General features: G+C 51.5%; 1 protein-coding gene across 1 annotated transcript in view; it reads right to left on the bottom strand.

Annotated features, from left to right (window-relative positions):
* The window catches only part of LOC121273398 (calpain-1 catalytic subunit-like), a gene marked incomplete at its 5' end in the record, with an annotated part of 86,105 nt that overhangs the window by 18,840 nt on the left and 46,032 nt on the right, over positions 1-21,233 (bottom strand). Inside the window, 4 exons of the mRNA XM_041180577.1 lie at positions 9,955-10,023; positions 14,148-14,212; positions 16,079-16,136; positions 16,959-17,024. Of these exons, the coding sequence (XP_041036511.1) occupies positions 9,955-10,023; positions 14,148-14,212; positions 16,079-16,136; positions 16,959-17,024 (258 nt within the window). The remainder of the gene's footprint in view (positions 1-9,954; positions 10,024-14,147; positions 14,213-16,078; positions 16,137-16,958; positions 17,025-21,233) is intronic.

A 21,233-nucleotide genomic window follows, 5' to 3' on the forward strand; every position in this document is an offset into this window, starting at 1 on the left:
TCCTTCCTGAATGTCACGTACCTTCAATATTTAGCTCCTTCCTAAATGTGACATACCCTTCAATATTCAGGTCCTTCCTAAATGTGACGTACCCTTCAATATTCAGCTCCTTCCTAAATGTAACATACCCTTCAATATCCAGCTCCTTCCTAAATGTGACATACCCTTCAATATTCAGCTCCTTCCTAAATGTGACATACCCTTCAATATTCAGCTCCTTCCTAAATGTGACATACCCTTCAATATTCAGCTCCTTCCTAAATGTGACATACCCTTCAATATTCAGCTCCTTCCTAAATGTGACATACCCTTCAATATTCAGCTCCTTCCTAAATGTCACGTACCCATCAACATTCAGGTCACAATCTACATCATCCTGTAACCATGTCTCTATAATGGTTATCGGATAGTACTTACTTATTTCTATTTACGTTATCAGTTCATCGTTTTGTTTTGGATGCTACGTGCATTTAGATACAGAGCCTTTAGTTTTGCCCTTGTATTATTTTTGTAGTGTCCAGCCTTATCTGCTGATTTACTCTTGGGTCTGTACTCTCTGTCCCTTCCTGGCACAGTCTGTTTACCATTTCCCATATTAATACCTGTCCCTCTTACCTTGTCTCTACTCTTTGGTTTACCACATCTTCCCTAATTTGATCCTTTGCTCCCAGTATTCAGTTTAAAACCCTCTCTAGCTCCCTAGTTAGGCAGCTCACGAGGATACTAGCCCCAGTACGGTTCAGGTGTAGACTGTCCCAACGGTACAGATCCCACTTTCCCCAGTACTAGTGCTCCGCAGACTGGAACCTATCTCTCCCACACCAGTCTTTGAGCCACACATTCATCTCTCTCATCTTATTTGTCCTATTCCAGTGGATCAGGTGATAATTTTAAAAAATTCATTCATGGGATATGCACTTCCCTGGCTGAGCCCAGCATTTATTGCCCATCCCTAGTTCCCCTTGAGAAGGTGGGGGTGAGCTGCCTTCTTGAGCCGCTGCAGTCCATGTGGTGTAGGTACACCCACAGTGCTGTTAGGGACGGAGTTCCAGGATTTTGACCCAGCGACAGTGAAGGAACGGTGATATATTTCCAAGTCAGGATGGCGAGTGACTTGGAGGGGAACTTCCAGGTGGTGGTGTTCCCATCTATCTGCTGCCCTTGTCCTTCTAGATGGTAGTGGTCGTGGGTTTGGAAGGTGCTGTCTAAGGAGCCTTGGTGAGTTCCTGCAGTGCATCTTGTAGATGGTACACACACTGCTGCTACTGTGCGTCGGTGGTGGAGGGAGTGAATGTTTGTGGATGGGGTGCCAATCAAGCGGCTGCTTTGTCCTGGACGGTGTCCAGCTTCTTGAGTGGTGTGGGAGCTGCACTTATCCAGGCAAGTGGGGAGTATTCCATCACAATCCTGACTTGTGCCTTGTAGATGGTGGACAGGCTTTGGGGAGTCAGGAGTTGGATTACTTATCGCACAACTCCTAACCTCTGACCTGCTCTTGTAGCCACAGTATTTATATGGCTGGTCCCGTTCAGTTTCTGGTCAATGATAACCCCCAGAATGTTGATAGTGGGGGATTCAGTGATGGTAATGTCATTGAATGTCAAGGGGCGATGGTTGGATTCTCTCTTGTTGGAGATGATCATTGCCTGACACTTGTGTAGTGTGAATGTTACTTGCCACTTGTCAGCCCAAGCCTGGATATTGTCCAGGTCTTGCTGCATTTGGACATGGACTGCTTCAGTATCTGAGGAGTCGCGAATGGTGCTGAACATTGTGCAATCATCAGCGAACATCCCCACTTCTGACCTTATGATGGAAGGAAGGTCAGAGATGAAGCAGCTGAAGATGGTTGGGCCGAGGACACTACTCTGAGGAACTCCTGCAGTGATGTCCTGGAGCTGAGATGACTGACCTCCAACAACCACAACCATCTTCCTTTGTGCTGGGTATGACTCCAACCAGTGGAGAGTTTTCCCCCTGATTCCCATTGACTCCAGTTTTGCTGGGGCTCCTTGATGTCACACTCGGTCAAATGCTGCCTTGATGTCAAGGGCAGTCACTCTCACCTTAACTTGGGAGTTCAGCTCTTTTGTCCATGTTTGAACCAAGGCTGTAATGAGGTCAGGAGCTGAGTGACCCTGGCAGACCCCAAACTGGGCATCAGTGAGCAGGTTATTGCTAAGCAAGTGCTGCTTGATAGCCCTGTTGATGACCCCTTCCATTACTCCTGATAATGGAGAGTAGACTGATGGGGCAGTAATTGGCCGGGTTGGATTTGTCCTACGTTTTGTGTACAGGACATACCTGGGCAATTTTCCACATAGCCGGGTAGATGCCAGTGTTGTAGCTGTACTGGAACAGCTTGGCTAGGGGCATAGCAAGTTCTGGAGCACAAGTCTTCAGTACAATTGCTGGAATATTGTCAGGGCCCATAGCCTTTGCAGTATCCAGTGCCTTCAGCCGTTTCTTGATGTCACGTGGAGTAAATTGAATTGGCTGAAGACTGGGATCTGTGATGCTGGGGACCTCTGGAGGAGGCTGAGATGGATCATCCACTTGGCACTTCTGGCTGAAAATTGTAGCAAATGCTTCAGCTTTATCTTTTGCACTGATGTGCTGGGCTCCTCCATCATTGAGGATGGGGATATTTGTGGGGCCTCCTCCTACAGTGAGTTGTTTAATTGTCCACCACCATTCACAACTGGATGTGGCAGGACTGCAGAGCTTAGATCTGATCCGTTGGGTGTGGGATCGCTTAGCTCTGTCTATCACTTGCTGCTTATGCTGTTTGACATGCAAGTAGTCCTGTGTTATAGCTTCACCAGGTTGACACCTCATTTTTAGGTCTGCCTGGTGCTGCTCCTGGAATACCCTCCTGGACTCTTCATTGAACCAGGGTTGATCCCCTGGCTCGATGGTAATGGGAGAGTGGGGGATATGCTGGGCCATGAGGTTACAGATTGTGTCCGAGTACAATTCTGCTGCTGCTGATGGCCCACAGCACCTCATGGATGCCCAGTCTTGAGTTGCTAGATCTGTTTGAAATCTATCCCATTTAGCACAGTGGTAGTGCTACACAACATGATGGAGGGAATCCTCAATGTGAAGGTGGGACTTTGTCTCCACAATGACTGTTTGGTGATCACTCCTACTGATACTGTCATGGACAGATGCATCTGCAGCAGGCAGGTTGGTGAGGATGAGGTCAAGTATGTTTTTCCCTCTTGTTGGTTCCCTCACCACCTGCTGCAGACCTAGTCGAACAGCTATGTCCTTTAGGACTCGGCCAGCTCGGTCAGTAGTGGTGCTACCGAGCCACACTTGGTGATGGACATTGAAGTCCCCACCCAGAGTACATTCTGCGCCCTTGACACCCTCAGTGCTTCCTCCAAGTGATGTTTAACATGGAGGAGGCACTGATTCATCAGCTAAGGGAGGGCGGTACGTGGTAATCAGCAGGAGGTTTCCTTGTCCATGTTTGACCTGATGCCGTGAGACTTCATGGAGTCCAGAGTCGATGTTGAGGACTCCCAGAGCAACTCCCTCCTGACTGTATACCACTGTGTCACCACTTCTGCTGGGTCTGTCCTGCCGGTGGGACAGGACATACCCAGGGATGGTGATGGTGGTGTCTGGGACATTATCTGTAAGGTATGATTCCATGAGGATCACTATGTCAGGCTGTTGTTTGACTAGTCTGTGAGACAGCTCTCCTAATTTTGGCACTAGCCCCCAGATGTTAGTAAGGAGGAGTTTGCAGGGTCGACAGGGCTGAGATTGCTGTTGTTGTTTCCGGTGCCTTGGTCGATGTCGGGTGGTCCGTCTGGTTTGACTGCTCCATGAATTCTTCCAATTCACTCACTGGATTGTCAGTCTGTTTTGTAGAATTCACCTTTTCTGCTGTTAAGGTTTGGGTTTACTCTTCCACACTGCGCCTCTAATCCTTCATGTTCCTCAGTGTGGATCAAAGTTCAAGAAGTTCATCAGTTCCAGCTGTTCATTCTGCTTTCAAGCAACTCTTCTGATTCATCAGCAAATTCCCTTCTCCTGTTGCCAGCATTTTGCACAGCGCTCAGTGGGAGACTTCTGACGCTTGAAGTTCAACATGTTTCAATTGAAGATCCATTTTTGTTGAATTTGTTTCTCCAAGTTCATCATTGAAGCAGTTAACGTCTCCTTTCAAGTGTTCCACTTCCTGGGAGCGACATTCCAGTCTTCTCATTAGTTCTTGTTTTTTTCTTGTCAAACTCTTATTTTCGGTGTGAAAGTTGATTGTCTACATGAATCAGTTTTTCCCTGGAAGTGGACAATTCCTCTGTGCTGCTGTACATACTCGCATCCTGTAATTGTGTTTCTGCTGATTGTTTTTGAGAGCCCTCACGGTTGCTTGCCATTCCAGGTTCTTGATTTTCATCTCTTCATATATCACCTTGGAAACATGATGTTTTTCTCAAGTTTTCTTCCAAATGTCCATCCATTTTCTTCAGCTCTGTCACCTCTCTCTTGTACCTCTGACACCTCAAAAATGTGTTTGTTTCGATCTTGAACAGTTCGGCTCATTGAGGGCTTCAGTGTCTCATGCAGTTCCAAGGGTATATACTCAGCTTGAATCTTGTGTTTCAAATCTTCCGATTCAATTCTGAAAAGAGCATTTTCCAACCTTATTTCACTTTCCTTCTGCAGGATTTGCTTATTTTGGGTTTCATCAGATGGCTTTCCTTAATTCACAGCCAGCTGCTCCATCTGCACTATCACCTGCTGTTGCAGAGCAGGTAACGTTTCAGGATTTCAAAAAAGATATATTTCTGAGACTTCCGGAAAGTTCTCTGCCTCTTTGGTGCCTTTGTGTGGTTTACTCGAGTATTGTCTGGAACCCTTTTGGTGCTTTCCCAGTGGTTTTCTGTGCCCCTTTTTAAGGGCTGTGCGCTCCACAACTTGAAGGTTAAAATATTCATCAAAGTCTTTGAATATTTCATCAAAGATGGTTGAGGGATAGTCAAAGAGCTGCATTTGGATACTTCACCAGCAACTTGACCAAACCAGGGGAAAATCTGGACCTTATCTGACTTTCTACTTAGACCTGATGTAGTCTGGTGGTTTAACAATTCTCTTCTCCAGGATGCCCAATTTTCAATTCAGTTTGATCTGGACAAACTAATCTGGAAGAGTGGATTTCTGATCCTTGGCTGAAGAACGTTCAAGTGTAGGTTCAGCATTAAGAAGTTCATGAAATTCAAGATGCTGCAGTTGGTTGTTTGAAGGCAAAGGGCACAGGCACGCTCTCCGCTCCAGGTCTCCATGGTAGCAGTACACGCGCTGCACTCTCTGGTCTCTGTGGTAATGGTACATGCCCTGAGCTCTCCGGTCTCTGTGGTAAAGGTACACGCTCTGGGCTCTCCGGTCTCTGTGGTAATGGTACACGCTCTGGGCTCTCCGGTCTCTGTGGTAATGGTACACGCTCTCCGCTCCAGGTCTCCATGGTAGCAGTACACGCGCTGCACTCTCTGGTCTCTGTGGTAATGGTACATGCCCTGAGCTCTCCGGTCTCTGTGGTAATGGTACACGCTCTGCGCTCTCCGGTCTCTGTGGTAATGGTACACGCTCTGGGCTCTCCGGTCTCTGTGGTAATGGTACACGCTCTGCGCTCTCCGGTCTCTGTGGTAATGGTACAAGCTCTGCGCTCTCCGGTCTCTGTGGTAATGGTACACGCTCTCCGCTCCAGGTCTCCATGGTAGCAGTACACGCGCTGCACTCTCTGGTCTCTGTGGTAATGGTACACGCTCTGCGCTCTCCGGTCTCTGTGGTAATGGTACACGCTCTGGGCTCTCTGGTCTCTGTGGTAATGGTACACGCTCTCCGCTCCAGGTCTCCATGGTAGCAGTACACGCGCTGCACTCTCTGGTCTCTGTGGTAATGGTACACGCTCTGCGCTCTCCGGTCTCTGTGGTAATGGTACACGCTCTGCGCTCTCCGGTCTCTGTGGTAAAGGTACACGCGCTGCGCTCTCCGGTCTCTGTGGTAATGGTACATGCCCTGAGCTCTCCGGTCTCTGTGGTAATGGTACACGCTCTGTGCTCTCCGGTCTCTGTGGTAATGGTACACGCTCTGCGTTCTCCGGTCTCTGTGGTAATGGTACACGCTCTGGGCTCTCCGGTCTCTGTGGTAATGGTACACGCTCTCCGCTCCAGGTCTCCATGGTAGCAGTACACGCGCTGCACTCTCTGGTCTCTGGGGTAATGGTACACGCTCTGCGCTCTCCGGTCTCTGTGGTAATGGTACACGCTCTCCGCTCCAGGTCTCCATGGTAGCAGTACACGCGCTGCACTCTCTGGTCTCTGGGGTAATGGTACACGCTCTGCGCTCTCCGGTCTCTGTGGTAATGGTACACGCGCTGCGCTCTCCGGTCTCTGTGGTAATGGTACACGCTCTGCGGTCTCCGGTCTCTGTGGTAAAGGTACACGTGCTGCGCTCTCCGGTCTCCGTGGTAATGGTACACGCGCTGCACTCTCCGGTCTCTGTGGTAATGGTACACGCTCTGGGCTCTCTGGTCTCTGTGGTAATGGTACACGCTCTCCGCTCCAGGTCTCCATGGTAGCAGTACACGCGCTGCACTCTCTGGTCTCTGTGGTAATGGTACACGCTCTGCGCTCTCCGGTCTCTGTGGTAATGGTACATGCTCTGCGCTCTCCGGACTCTGTGGTAATGGTACACGCGCTGCGCTCTCCGGTCTCTGTGGTAATGGTTGACGCTCTGCGGTCTCCGGTCTCTGTGGTAATGGTACACGCTCTGCGCTCTCCGGTCTCTGTGGTAATGGTACACGCTCTGGGCTCTCCGGTCTCTGTGGTAATGGTACACGCTCTCCGCTCCAGGTCTCCATAGTAGCAGTACACGCGCTGCACTCTCTGGTCTCTGTGGTAATGGTACACGCTCTGCGCTCTCCGGTCTCTGTGGTAATGGTACACGCTCTGCGCTCTCCGGTCTCTGTGGTAATGGTACACGCTCTGCGCTCTCAGGTCTCTGTGGTAATGGTACACGCTCTGCGGTCTCCGGTCTCTGTGGTAATGGTACACGTGCTGCGCTCTCCGGTCTCCGTGGTAATGGTACACGCGCTGCACTCTCCGGTCTCTGTGGTAATGGTACACGCTCTGGGCTCTCCGGTCTCTGTGGTAATGGTACACGCTCTCCGCTCCAGGTCTCCATGATAACAGTACACGCACTGCACTCTCTGGTCTCTGTGGTAATGGTAAACGCTCTGCATTCTCTGCTCTCTGTGGCAATGGTACACGCGCTGCGCTCTCCGGTCTCTGTGGTAATGGTACACGCTCTGCGCTCTCCGGTCTCTGTGGTAACGGTACACGCTCTGCGCTCTCCGGTCTCTGTGGTAATGATACACGCGCTGCACTCTCTGGTCTCTGTGGTAATGGCACACGCACTGCGCTCTCCGGTCACTGTGGTAATGGTACACGCGCTGCGCTCTCCGGTCTCTGTGGTAATGGTACACGCGCTGCGCTCTCCGGTCTCTGTGGTAATGGTACATTCTCTGCGCTCTCCGGTCTCTGTAGTAATGGTACACGCTCTGCACTCTCCGGTCTCTGTGGTAATGGAACACGCGCTGCGCTCTCCGGTCTCTGTGGTAATGGAACACGCGCTGCGCTCTCCGGTCTCTGTGGTAATGGTACACGCGCTGCACTCTCCGGTCTGGGTGGTAATGGTACACGCCCTGCGCTCTCCGGTCTCTGTGGTAATGGTACACGCTCTGCGCTCTCCGGTCTCTGTGGTAATGGTGCACGCTCTGCACTCTCCGGTCTCTGTGGTAATGGTACATGCTCTGCGCTCTCCAGTCTCTGTGGTAATGGTACACGCGCTGCGCTCTCCGGTCTCTGTGGTAATGGTACACGCTCTGCACTCTCCGGTCAGGATGGTAATGGTACACGCTCTGCACTCTCTGGTCTCTGTGGTAATGGTACACGCTCTGCGCTCTCCGGTCTGGATGGTAATGGTACACGCGCTGCACTCTCCGGTCCCTGTGGTAATGGTACATGCTCTGCACTCTCCGGTCTCTGTGGTGATGGTACACGCTCTGCGCTCTCCGGTCTCTGTGGTAATGGTACACACGCTGCACTCTCCGGTCTCTGTGGTAATGGTACACGCTCTGTCTCTCCGGTCTCTGTGGTAATGGTACACGCCCTGCGATCTCCGGTCTCCGTGGTAATGGTACACGCTCTGCGCTCTCCGGTCTCAGTGGTAATGGTACACGCGCTGCACTCTCGGGTCTCTGTGGTAATGGTACACGCTCTGCACTCTCCGGTCTCTGTGGTAATGGTACACGCTCTGCACTCTCCGGTCTGGATGGTAATAGTACACGCGCTGCACTCTCCGGTCCCTGTGATAATGGTACATGCTCTGCACTCTCCGGTCTCTGTGGTGATGGTACACGCCCTGCGCTCTCCGGTCTCTGTGGTAATGGTACATGCTCTGCGCTCTCCGGTCTCTGTGGTAATGGTACACGCCCTGCGATCTCCGGTCTCCGTGGTAATGGTACATTCTCTGCGCTCTCCGGTCTCTGTAGCAATGGTACACGCTCTGCACTCTCCGGTCTCTGTGGTAATGGTACACGCTCTGCGCTCTCCGATCTCTGTGGTAATGGTACACGCGCTGCGCTCTCCGGTCTCTGTGGTAATGGTACACGCTCTGCGCTCTCTGGTCTCTGTGGTAACGTTACACGCTCTGCGCTCTCCGGTCTCTGTGGTAATGGTACACGCGCTGCGCTCTCCGGTCTCTGTGGTAATGGTACACGCTCTGCGCTCTCCGGTCTCTGTGGTAATGGTACACGCTCTGCGCTCTCCGGTCTCTGTGGTAATGGTACACGCTCTGCGCTCTCCGGTCTCTGTGGTAATGGTACACGTGCTGCGCTCTCTGGTCTCTGTGGTAATGGTACACGCGCTGCGCTCTCCGGTCTCTGTGGTAATGGTACACGCTCTGCGCTCTCCGGTCTCTGTGGTAATGGTACACGCGCTGCGCTCTCCGGTCTCTGTGGTAATGGTACACGCTCTGCGCTCTCCGGTCTCCGTGGTAATGGTAATGAAGAGTGTAAACCATCTGCCTAATTCTCATTCTCGCTCACACTCCCTCTCATTTGCCCTCCCTGAATGTCCCACTATGCCCCCCTCTCTCCCTTGGATATTACCACATCATCTTCCTCCAGCGCCTCTCCATTGACTCCAAGTGATCAGACTGCTTATCCAGGATTCAGTACTAGATGGACACAAATTTCCTCCAATTAAACACAGGGGGAATTGAAGCCATTGTCTTCTGTCCCTGACACTGATTTTGTCTCTCTCACCGGCAACAGCCTGAGACTGCCAACCTTGGGGTCACATTTGACCCTGAGATGAGCTTCTGACCTCTGCCCTCACTAAGACTCTGAAGGATGACCCTCTGTAGGACCACCCCTGTCTCAGCTCACCTGCTGCTGGGAACCCTCGTCCACGCCTTTGTTCCCTCCAGACTCGACTGTTCCAACACATCCTGGCTGCCCCTCACATTCTACCCTTTGTAAACTGAAGGTCATTCAAAATCCTGCTGCCCCTGTCCTAACTCACACCAAGTCCCATTCCACTGTCACCCACCTGACCTACACTGGCTCCAGGTCAAGCAATGTCTTGACTTTAAAATTCTCATCATTGTTTTCAAATTCCTCCATGTCTGCGTAAAATCTCCTCCATCACCAAGATCCTCGAAGATCTCTGTGTTCCTCCTCATTCTGGCCTTGGCATCCTCAATTTTAATTGCTCCACCGTTGGTGGCTATAGTTGCCCAGTCCCCAAGCTCCACATCTCACAGGCTCGACAGCAAGAGAGAGAAGCAAGAGAGCGTGCGAGAGAGAGAGAGCACGAGTGAAAAGAGAGAGAGAGAGAGAAAATGAGAGAGCACCCCCCAGATCCCATCACTTACCAGCCATTTGCGGATCTTGTTCCACATGATTTGAAACTCCACCAATCCCAGGCGACCACTGCCGTCTTTCTGTAAGAGGATTGGTTAAAGAGAGAAAGTTCCCAATTTTACTTGAGACCAGGAGCTGGAGTGGACCATTCGGCCCATCCAGCCTGCTCCACCATTCTATACCATCATGGCTGATCTTGAGCTTCTACTCCATTTTCCCGCCCACTCCCCATATCCCTTAATTCACCGAGACACCAAAAACCCATCCATCCCAACCTTAAATATATTCAACGATGGAACATCCACAACCCTCTGGGGTGGAGAATTCCAAAGATTCACAACCCTTTGAGTGAAGTAATTTCTCCTCATCTCAGTCCTAAATGATCAGCCCCTTATCCTGAGACTGAGCCCCCATGTTTTAGACTCCCCGATCGGCAGAGACAATCTCTCAGTGTCCACCCTGTCAAACCCCTTCAGAATCTCACAGGATTCAATGAGATCGTCTCTCATTCTTCTAAACTGCAGAGAATATAGGCCCAATCTCGGTGTCCACCCTTTAAACTAGTTGTGAGAAATGATCTTGGTTCACAGGGTCAGGGTATAGAATCAGTTTGTGTGGGGAATAAGGAATAGCAAAGGAATGCAGTCACTGGTTGGAGTGATTTTGGACTCCCTGACAGTAGCTACACTGTTGGGTGGAGTATCAATCAAGAAGTAATGGGGACTTGTCAGAAAGGTACGGCAATAATCATGGACGATTTTAATCTTCATATAGATTGGACAAATCAAATTAGCAAAGTTAGCCTGGAGGATGAGTTCACAGTGTATTTGGGATAATTTCTCAGAATAATACACTCTGGAACCAACCAGGGAACAGTATTATTTTGGAACTGGTAATGTGTAATGAGACAGGAATAGTTAATGACATCATAGTAAAGAATCCTCTAGGTAAGAGTGACCATAACATGATAGAATTTTCCATTCAGTTTGAGGGTGAGAAGTGTGGGTCTGAAACTAGTGTTTAAACTTTAATAAAGGCAATTACAGGGTATGAAGACAAGGTTGGCTAAAGTGGGCTTGGAAAATAGGTTAAAGGATAAGATGGCAGAGAAGCAGTGGCAGACATTTATGGAGATGTCTTATAACTCTCAATAAAGATATATTTCATTTGAGATGAATTGCCTCCATGAGAAGGATGCCCCAACTGGGTAACTAAGGAAGTTAAGGATAGTATCAAACTGAAAGAAAAGATGTCAATGTTCAAAAGGTTATTGGTTGCCCAGAAGATTGAGAAATTTTTGAAACCTGAAAAGGATGACTAAAATAATAAAGAGGGAGAAATTGATGAGAGAATACTAGCAAGAGGTATAAAACAGACAGTAAAAGCTTCTGCAAGTGTATAAAAAGGCAAAGAATTGTGTAAATGAGTGTTGGTTGCATAGAGGGTGAGATTGGGGAATTAATAATGGGAAACAAGGAGATGACAGAGACATCGAACAAGTTATTTATATCTTTCTTCAAAGTAGAAAACAGAAAAAGCATCCCAAGAATAGTAGAAAAGCAGGGGGCAAAAGGGAGGGAGGAACTTAAAACAATCAGTGAAAAGAGAGACATGTTGCTGGAGCTTTTAGTCTTGGACTCATCAGGACAAGCACAAGAATACCAAATTTCAGATAGTCACAACTATTTATACCACAGGAGAAAAGGCTGCTGATTGGTTGGTAAGTCAGCTCTGATTGGCTGAGGCAATGCCATGGAGAAAGCAATGGGAAACTCTGGGCTTCCCAAGCTCCCAGCAACTCAAAGAAGGAGCCACGCTTGAACACATTCCTTTTGGTTGTGGTAACCCAGGCCCCTGTCTATGAGTGTCTGTCACTTTTAGCAAGTGTGAATGAGCCACATTATCAGCTCAACTGACTATCTTAAATCGGTTGTTAGTGTGTGTATATTAGCACAGTCAGGATTGTTCAGCAAGTACTGGCCAATCTCAGAATCACATCTAACAGGAGACGTTTGGTTTTGTGTTTTGTGAGTGTAGGCTGGTTGAGTACATACTGTACTCTGACTGTTACAAACAACCAGAGGAACATGCTGTTTGATTCAATCAGCCAATTGTTGTCTCCGGCATCACACTGGCACTGAAATTCATACACAATGTTACTCAGTTGTGTGGTAGGCAGAATGTCTTTTTGGACTGACAACAGCATCCTGTTAGTGGAAAATCCCACTCGTGTAGTCACTGCACAGTAGCAGTGAACCGGAATGGGACCAACAGCCTTGCGGGGAGGTTTGCTAGTGCTGTCGGGGAGGGTTTAAACTAACTTGTCAGGGGGATGGGATCCTGAGCGGAGGTTCAGCAGGGGGAGCTGTACAGCCAAAATTAGAAGAGAGAGCAAGTGAGTCTGGAAGGTGTAGGAATTACAGGTCAGTTAAGGCACAAGGGAGTTTGGCAAGATTGGATGGTGTTTATTTTATTACCAGGAGTCTTTCAGAAAAATGAGGGGGGGGATCTCATAGAAACCTATAAAATTCTAACAGGGCTAGACAGGGTAGATGCAAGAAGGCTGTTCCCGATGGTGGAGGAGTCCAGAATCAAGGGTCACTGTTTGAGGATATGGGGTAGACCATCTAGCACTGAGATGAGGAGAAATTTCTTCACCAGGCAGATGAGTTGAGGGCACAAATTAATATATGGAAGTGTGATGTCATTGCTGTCACAGAGACATGGTTGAGAGAGGGGCAGGATTGGCAGCTGAATCTTCCAGGATATAGGGTCTTCAGGCGAGACAGGGAAGGAGGTAAAAGAGGAGGGAGTATCGTTATATTGATCAAAGAATCAATTACAGCAGTAAGGTGGGATGACATCTTAGAAAGCTCCTCAAATGAAGTCATATGGGTAGAACTGAAAAACAAAAAAGGAGCAATCACATTGCTGAGAGTGTACTATAGATCCCCAAACAGTCAGAGAGAAACACAAGAGCAGATATGTAGGCAAATTTCAGAGAAATGTAAAAATAACAGGGTAGTAATACTGGGGGATTTCAACTTCCCTAACACTAACTGGGTTAGTCACAGTGTCATAGGATTGGAGGGAGCGGAATTCTTAAAATGCATCCAAGGCAGTAGAAGCAGAGTCTTTGAATATTTTTACAGCAGAGGTGGATAGATTCTTGATTAACAAGGGGGTGAAAGATTATCAGGGGTAGGCAGGAGGTTACAGATCAGCCGTGATCTTATTGAATAACAGAGCAGGCTCAAAGGGCCGAGTGGCCACTCCTGCTCCTAATTCATACATCTGTTTGTGAGTAATAACCTTACATTTAACCACTTTATACTCCATCTGCCACCTTACGGTCCACTCACTTAACCTGTCCCATACCTCTCTGCAAGCCGTTTTTATATTCCATTTTTTCCCTTTTTATTAAGTTTTTGGTGGCTCTCTGCATGTTTCTAAAACATTCCAGTCCTCAGACTTGCTCCTGTCCTTTGTCACATTGTAAGCCTCTTCTGTTAGTCTAAGACTATCCACAACTTGCTGAGTGAGCCATGGATGGGTCTGTCTCCTTGAGCTTTTGTTTTTCAATGGACACACTCACGATGAAGATTCTGAAATGTTTCTTTGAATGTTTCCTCCTGTCTGTTTCCCTCCATACCTTTCAGTCTATTTACCCAATTAAACTGAGCCAGTTCTCCCCTCATACCTATTAACTGGCTTTGTTTAAGATTTTTGATTGTGATTAGAGTTTCACTTTCATATTTAACATGGAATTGAATGGTATTATGATCACTATTTCCTACTGATCTAAAGTAGCTTAATCCATAGTTGTTTCCCAATGTATTGTCCCAGGAAACTGTCACAAAAGCATTCTAAAAACTTATCTCCCAGACCTTCTTCTATGTATGGCACCGAAAGAGGTCATTTGACCCAACCAGTCCATCTTGGGTAGGGGACAGTGGGCGAGGGGGAGAGAGTTCACCTACCCCACAGCTAAGGAGCTGCCAATCACTGCCCTGTCTGATATCACTTCCAATCTCAATGTCAGATTCCTGGTTCTGGAAATTGAGACTATAGCCAGACTCAGAGAGAGGTGTCTCCAATGGATGAGGAACTGACCTCACAGAGGTCAGTCTCTAGCAAGTTCTGACCCTCCGCCACAGTCTAGGGCTCATTTCCATGGTTATGTTCAGATCAGGGTGAAGGATACATCCAAGAGATTGACCATTCCACGACAGGAGTCCAGACTGAATCCATCTGTCTTTAAATCACGATCTGAAATATCAGATAATGAGAGTAACATGACAAAGGCGTGATCAGAGTTTCGCTGGACACAGAGGAGCAGTCAAGGATCTGACCAGTAATGATCATCCTCAAGCTCCTCACATATTAATACCACAAGGGGAAGGGCAAGACGTGGGAATGTTAGTATGATAGACTCAAAGAATGGTTACAGCACAGAGGATGCGATTCAGCCCATTGTTCCCATGCTGGTCCTCTGCAAGAGCAACTCACTGAGCCCACTCCCCAGACTATTCCCGTAGCTTGGACAATATTTCTGTTTACATAACTCTCTAGTTTACACTTGAAAGCCTCAATTGACCCTGTCACCATTACATTCAGGCATTCCAGACCCTAACCACTCGATTGACCGTCTCTCCACCACACTCTCAGACAGTGCATTCCAGATCCTAACCACTCAATTGACCCTGTCTCCCCCACACTCTCAGGCAGTGCATTCCAGATCCTAACCACTCGATTGACCCTGTCTCCACCACATTCAGACAGTGCATTCCAAATCCTAACCACTCGATTGACCCTGTCTCCCCCACACTCTCAGGCAGTGCATTCCAGATCCTAACCACTCGATTGACCCTGTCTCCACCACATTCAGACAATGCATTCCAAATCCTAACCACTCGATTGACCCTGTCTCCCCCACACTCTCAGACAGTGCATTCCAGATCCTAACCACTCGCTGTCTGAAACGTTTCCCTCATGTCTCCATTGCTCCTTTTGTCAATCACTTTAAATCTGTTCTTTCTGGTTCTCGATCCTTCCACCAATGGGAACAGTTTCTCCCTATCTACTCTGTCCAGACCCCTCATGATTTTGAATACCTCTATCAAATCTCCTCTTAACTTCCTCTTCTCCAAGAAGAACAGTCCCAACTTCTCCAATCTATCTACATAACTGAAGTCCCTCATCCCTGGAACCATTCTCATGAATCTGTTTTGCACCCTCTCAAATATCTTCACATCGTTCCTAAATTCTGATGCCCAGAACTGGACACAATACTCCAACTGAGGCCAGACCAGTGTTTACACAGGTTTAACATCATATCTTTGCTCTTATACTCTGTACTGAGGTCTAACGAGGGTCTCATATAAACTCAGCATAACCTCCCTGTTTTTGTACTCTATGCCCCTATTAATAAAGCCCAGAATACTGTATGTTTTATTAACTGCTCTCTCAGCCTGTTCTGTCACCTTCAATGATCTGTACACATATACACCCAGGTCCCTCTGCTCCTGCATCACCTTCAAAATTCCACCCCTTATTTCATATTGTCTGTCCATGTTCTTCCTACCAAAATCTCTGGATTAGTCCCAGTGCCATGAACTAGCCAGAGTAGAAATATGAAGTTAGGTGGGACCAATGGGTGGTTTGTAGGTGCAGGAGGGAAGGGGCTTCAGAGTCTTGGGGCACTGGGACCTCACTTCCCTGCTCTGTTTTCTCCGGGTTCACTTCTTAGCCAGAGAAGCTGTTTCTTTCTGCTTGTCTCTTCCAATGACCTTCCGAACAGTCAGAGTTCCCGGCCGGGTAAGGAGTCTCCCAGCTGTCAGTGTCCGCCATCTTCCTACCTCGCTTGTATGTGCCCGCGTAGCGGGAATGTGGATGCTCCGGAGATTGTGACCCAGTGGCTATCAAGTACATAAGATCTTTGGGTATACGGCCATCTTCACCAACCGGTGATCATGGGCAAGACAGGCCACGACCCCGGTACGACCCCGGCTCCCCCGGCCGGCAATTTGCCCAGCAAGGGCTCCAGTGCATGCAGCAGGATCCCCCATGTACCCATTAATCACCCAGATACCCAGCAATAACCCCAGTGATGACCACAATCAACCCATCACTTACGTTTAGATAGCACCCGGTTGAGAATTGTCCGCAGTTCAAATACGCTAATCTCCAAGTCCTGGGGAGAGAGGAACATCACAGTTAACCAGCAGGGTCACTCATACCCAGGGGTCAGCGCGGGGTCAGTGTGACACCCGGGGTCAGCGTGGGGTCAGTGTAACACCCAGGGGCCAACGTGGGGTCAGTGTGACATGCAGGGTCAGCGAGGGGTCAGTGTGACACCTGGGGTCAGCGTGGGGTCAGTGTGACACCCGGGGTCAGCGCGGGGTCAGTGTGACACCCGGGGTCAGCGTGGGGTCAGTGTAACACCCAGGGGCCAACGTGGGGTCAGTGTGACATGCGGGGTCAGCGAGGGGTCAGTGTGATACCTGGGGTCAGCGCGGGGTCAGTGTGACACCCGGGGTCAGTGTGACACCCGGGGTCAGCGCGGGGTCAGTGTCACACCCGGGGTCAGCTCCGGGGTCAGTGTGACACCAATGCGTCAGCGCGGGGTCAGTGTGACACCCATAGGTCAGCGCGGGGTCAGTGTGACACCCGGGGTCAGCTCCGGGGTCAGTGTGACACCCAGGGGCCAGCGCAGGGTCAGTGTGACATACGGGGTCAGCTTGAGGTCAGTGTGATACAAGGGGCCAGTGTGACACCCGGGGCCCAGTTTGGGGTCAGTGTGACACCTGGGGTCAGGTTGGGGTCAGGGTGGCACTCGGGATCAGGGTGGGGACATCATGCAGTCTGTCGTGTGGAGTTTTCTGATGGAGAGTCCGGCTGACGATGGAGATGGGACAATGGGACTAGTGGAATAATATTTTGGCATGGACTAGAAGGGCCGAATGGCCTGTTTTGCTGTGCTGTAGTGTGCTATGGTTCTACGGAGATAACTCACCTCCCCGGCGAGCTGACTGAACATGGCTTTAAAATTCTCATCAACATCATCCTCAGAGATTTCATCCTGAAAAAGTTAGAGAGAAAATTCAGAACTGGGGGGGGGGGGGGGGGGGGGGGCGGGTGCATGAAGGGGATGGGGGCCTGAGGGCGAAGGGGAGGGGGGCACGAGAGCGAGGGGGGCATAAGGGGGAGGGAGACATGAGTGGGAGAGGGACATGAGGGGGTGGGGGACATGAGGGGGAGGGGGACATGAGGGGGAGAGGGACATGAGGGGGAGGGGGACATGAGGGGGAGAGGGACATGAGGGGGAGGGGGACATGAGGGGGAGGGGGACATGAGGGGGAGAGGGACATGAGGGGGAGGGGGACAAGAGGGGGGAGGGGGACATGAGGGGGTGGGGGGACAAGAGGGGGGTGGGGGACATGAGGGGGAGGGGGACATGAGGGGGAGGGGGACATGAGGGGGAGGGGGACATGAGGGGGAGGGGGCGGGGCATGAGGGCGAGAGAAATCGGTGATAGAAAGAAATCAGTGAGAGATTCAGAATTCAGACAGGGAGATTATCCAGGTTAAAGGTTAACTAGACAGGATGCCAGATGGAAGTCGAGGGGGGAATGGGGGGATTTAGGGGGGTTTGGGAGAATGAGGGGGGTGGGGGTATTTGGGGGAATGGGGGTGGCGGGTTTTGGGGGAATGGGGGGATTTGGAGGAATGGGGGGGTTGGGGGAATGGGGGGTTTGGGGGAATGGGGGGATTTGGGGGAATGGGGGGATTTGGGGGAATGGGGGGATTTGGAGGAATGGGAGGATTTGGAGGAATTGGAGGATTTGGAGGAATGGGGGTGGGGGGGTTTGGGGGAATGGGGGGGGTTTGGGGGAATGGGGGAGATTTGGGGGAATGGGGGAGATTTGGGGGAATGGGAGGATTTGGAGGAATGGGGGTGGGGGGGTTTGGGGGAATGGGGGGGTTTGGGGGAATGGGGGAGATTTGGAGGAATGGGGGGCTTTGGGGGAATGGGGGGGTTTGGGGGAATGGGGGAGATTTGGGGGAATGGGGGAGATTTGGGGGAATGGGAGGATTTGGGGGAATGGGGGAGATTTGGGGGAATGGGGGGATTTGGGGGAATGGGGGGATTTGGGGGAATGGGAGGATTTGGGGGAATGGGGGAGATTTGGGGGAATGGGAAGATTTGGAGGAATGGGAGGATTTGGAGGAATGGGGGGATTTGGAGGAATGGGGGGCTTTGGGGGAATGGGGGAGATTTGGGGGAATGGGAGGATTTGGGGGAATGGGGGAGATTTGGGGGAATGGGAGGATTTGGAGGAATGGGGGAGAATGGGGGGTGGGGAGATTTGGGGGAATGGGAGGATTTGGGGGAATGGGAGGATTTGGGGGAATGGGGGAGATTTGGGGGAATGGGAGGATTTGGGGGAATGGGGGAGATTTGGGGGAATGGGAGGATTTGGGGGAATGAGGGGATTTTGGGGAATGGGGGATTTGGGGGAATGGGGGTGGGGGGATTTGGGGGAATGGCGGGATTTGGGGGAATGGGGGGATTTGGGGGAATGGGAGGATTTGGGGGAATGGGGGAGATTTGGGGGAATGGGAGGATTTGGAGGAATGGGGGGATTTGGAGGAATGGGGGAGATTTGGGGGGAATGGGGGAGATTTGGGGGAATGGGGGTGGGGGTATTTGGGGGAGTGGGGGTGGGGGGATTTGGGGGAATGGCGGGATTTGGGGGAATGGGGGGATTTGGGGGAATGGGGGAGATTTGGGGGAATGGGAGGATTTGGAGGAATGGGGGGATTTGGAGGAATGGGGGGATTTGGAGGAATGGGGGGATTTGGGGGAATGGGGGAGATTTGGGGGAATGGGGGAGATTTGGGGGAATGGGGGAGATTTGGAGGAATGGGAGGATTTGGAGGAATGGGGGGATTTGGAGGAATGGGGGAGATTTGGGGGAATGGGGGAGATTTGGGGGAATGGGGGAGATTTGGGGGAATGGGGGGGTTTGGGGGAATGGGGGGGTTTGGGGGAATGGGGGGATTTGGAGGAATGGGGGGATTTGGAGGAATGGGGGAGATTTGGGGGAATGGGGGAGATTTGGGGGAATGGGGGAGATTTGGGGGAATGGGGGGTGGGGAGGTTTGGGGCAATGTGGGGATTTGGGAGAATGGGCGGTGGGGAGGTTTGGGGCGGTGGGGAGGTTTGGGGCAATGGGGGGATTTGGGAGAATGGGGGGTGGGGAGGTTTGGGGCAATGGGGGGATTTGGGAGAATGGGGGGTGGGGAGGTTTGGGGCAATGGGGGGATTTGGGAGAATGGGGGGTGGGGAGGTTTGGGGCAATGGGGGGATTTGGGAGAATGGGGGGTGGGGAGGTTTGGGGCAATGGGGGGATTTGGGAGAATGGGGGGTGGGGAGGTTTGGGGCAATGGGGGGATTTGGGAGAATGGGGGGTGGGGAGGTTTGGGGCAATGGGGGGTTTGGGAGAATGGGGGGTGGGGAGGTTTGGGGCAATGGGGGGTTTGGGAGAATGGGGGGTGGGGAGGTTTGGGGCAATGGTGGGATTTGGGAGAATGGGGGGTGGGGAGATTTGGGGGAATGGGAGGATTTGGGGGAATGGGGGAGATTTGGGGGAATGGGAGGATTTGGGGGAATGAGGGGATTTTGGGGAATGGGGGATTTGGGGGAATGGGGGTGGGGGTATTTGGGGGAGTGGGGGTGGGGGGATTTGGGGGAATGGCGGGATTTGGGGGAATGGCGGGATTTGGGGGAATGGGGGGATTTGGGGGAATGGGAGGATTTGGGGGAATGGGGGAGATTTGGGGGAATGGGAGGATTTGGAGGAATGGGGGATTTGGAGGAATGGGGGAGATTTGGGGGAATGGGGGAGATTTGGGGGAATGGGGGTGGGGGTATTTGGGGGGAGTGGGGGTGGGGGGATTTGGGGGAATGGCGGGATTTGGGGGAATGGGGGGATTTGGGGGAATGGGGGAGATTTGGGGGAATGGGAGGATTTGGAGGAATGGGGGGATTTGGAGGAATGGGGGGATTTGGAGGAATGGGGGAGATTTGGGGGAATGGGGGAGATTTGGGGGAATGGGGGAGATTTGGGGGAATGGGAAGATTTGGAGGAATGGGGGGATTTGGAGGAATGGGGGAGATTTGGGGGAATGGGGGAGATTTGGGGGAATGGGGGAGATTTGGGGGAATGGGGGGGTTTGGAGGAATGGGGGGATTTGGGGGAATGGGGGAGATTTGGGGGAATGGGGGGATTTGGAGGAATGGGGGGATTTGGAGGAATGGGGGGATTTGGAGGAATGGGGGAGATTTGGGGGAATGGGGGAGATTTGGGGGAATGGGGGAGATTTGGGGGAATGGGGGAGATTTGGGGGAATGGGGGTGGGTGTATTTGGGGGAGTGGGGGTGGGGGGATTTGGGGGAATGGCGGGATTTGGGGGAATGGGGGAGATTTGGGGGAATGGGAGGATTTGGGGGAATGGGGGGATTTGGGGGAATGGGGGTGGGGGGATTTGGGGGAATGGGGGGATTTGGGGGAATGGGGGGATTTGGGGGAATGGGGGGATTTGGGGGAATGGTGGTGGGGGGATTTGGGGGAATGGCGGGATTTGGGGGAATGGGGGTGGGGGGATTTGGGGGAATGGGGGGATTTGGGGGAATGGGGGGTGGGGGGATTTGGGGGAATGGGGGGATTTGGGGGAATGGGGGGATTTGGGGGAATGGGGGTGGGGGGATTTGGGGGAATGGGGGGTGGGGGGATTTGGGGGAATGGGGGGATTTGGGGGAATGGGGGGATTTGGGGGAATGGGGGGATTTGGGGGAATGGGGGGTGGGGGGATTTGGGGGAATGGGGGGGATTTGGGGGAATGGGGGGTGGGGGGATTTGGGGGAATGGGGGGTGGGGGGATTTGGGGGAATGGCGGGATTTGGGGGAATGGGGGTGGGGGGGTTTGGGGAATGGGGGATTTGGGGGAATGGGGGGTGGGGGGATTTGGGGGGGTGTGGGGATTTGGGGGAATGGGGGGATTTGGGGGAATGGGGGTGGGGGGGTTTGGGGGAATGGGGGGATTTGGGAGAATGGGGGGATTTGGAAGAATGGGGAGGTTTGGAGGAATGGGGGGTGGGGGGATTTGGGGGAATGGGGGGCTTTGGGGGAATGGGGGGCTTTGGGAGAATGGGGGGCTTTGGGGGAATGTGGGGGTTTGGGGAATGGGGGGCTTTGGGAGAATGGCGGGGTTTGGGGGAATGGGGG

The sequence above is a fragment of the Carcharodon carcharias genome (assembly GCF_017639515.1).
Source record: "Carcharodon carcharias isolate sCarCar2 chromosome 5 unlocalized genomic scaffold, sCarCar2.pri SUPER_5_unloc_1, whole genome shotgun sequence".
NCBI lineage: Eukaryota > Metazoa > Chordata > Chondrichthyes > Lamniformes > Lamnidae > Carcharodon > Carcharodon carcharias.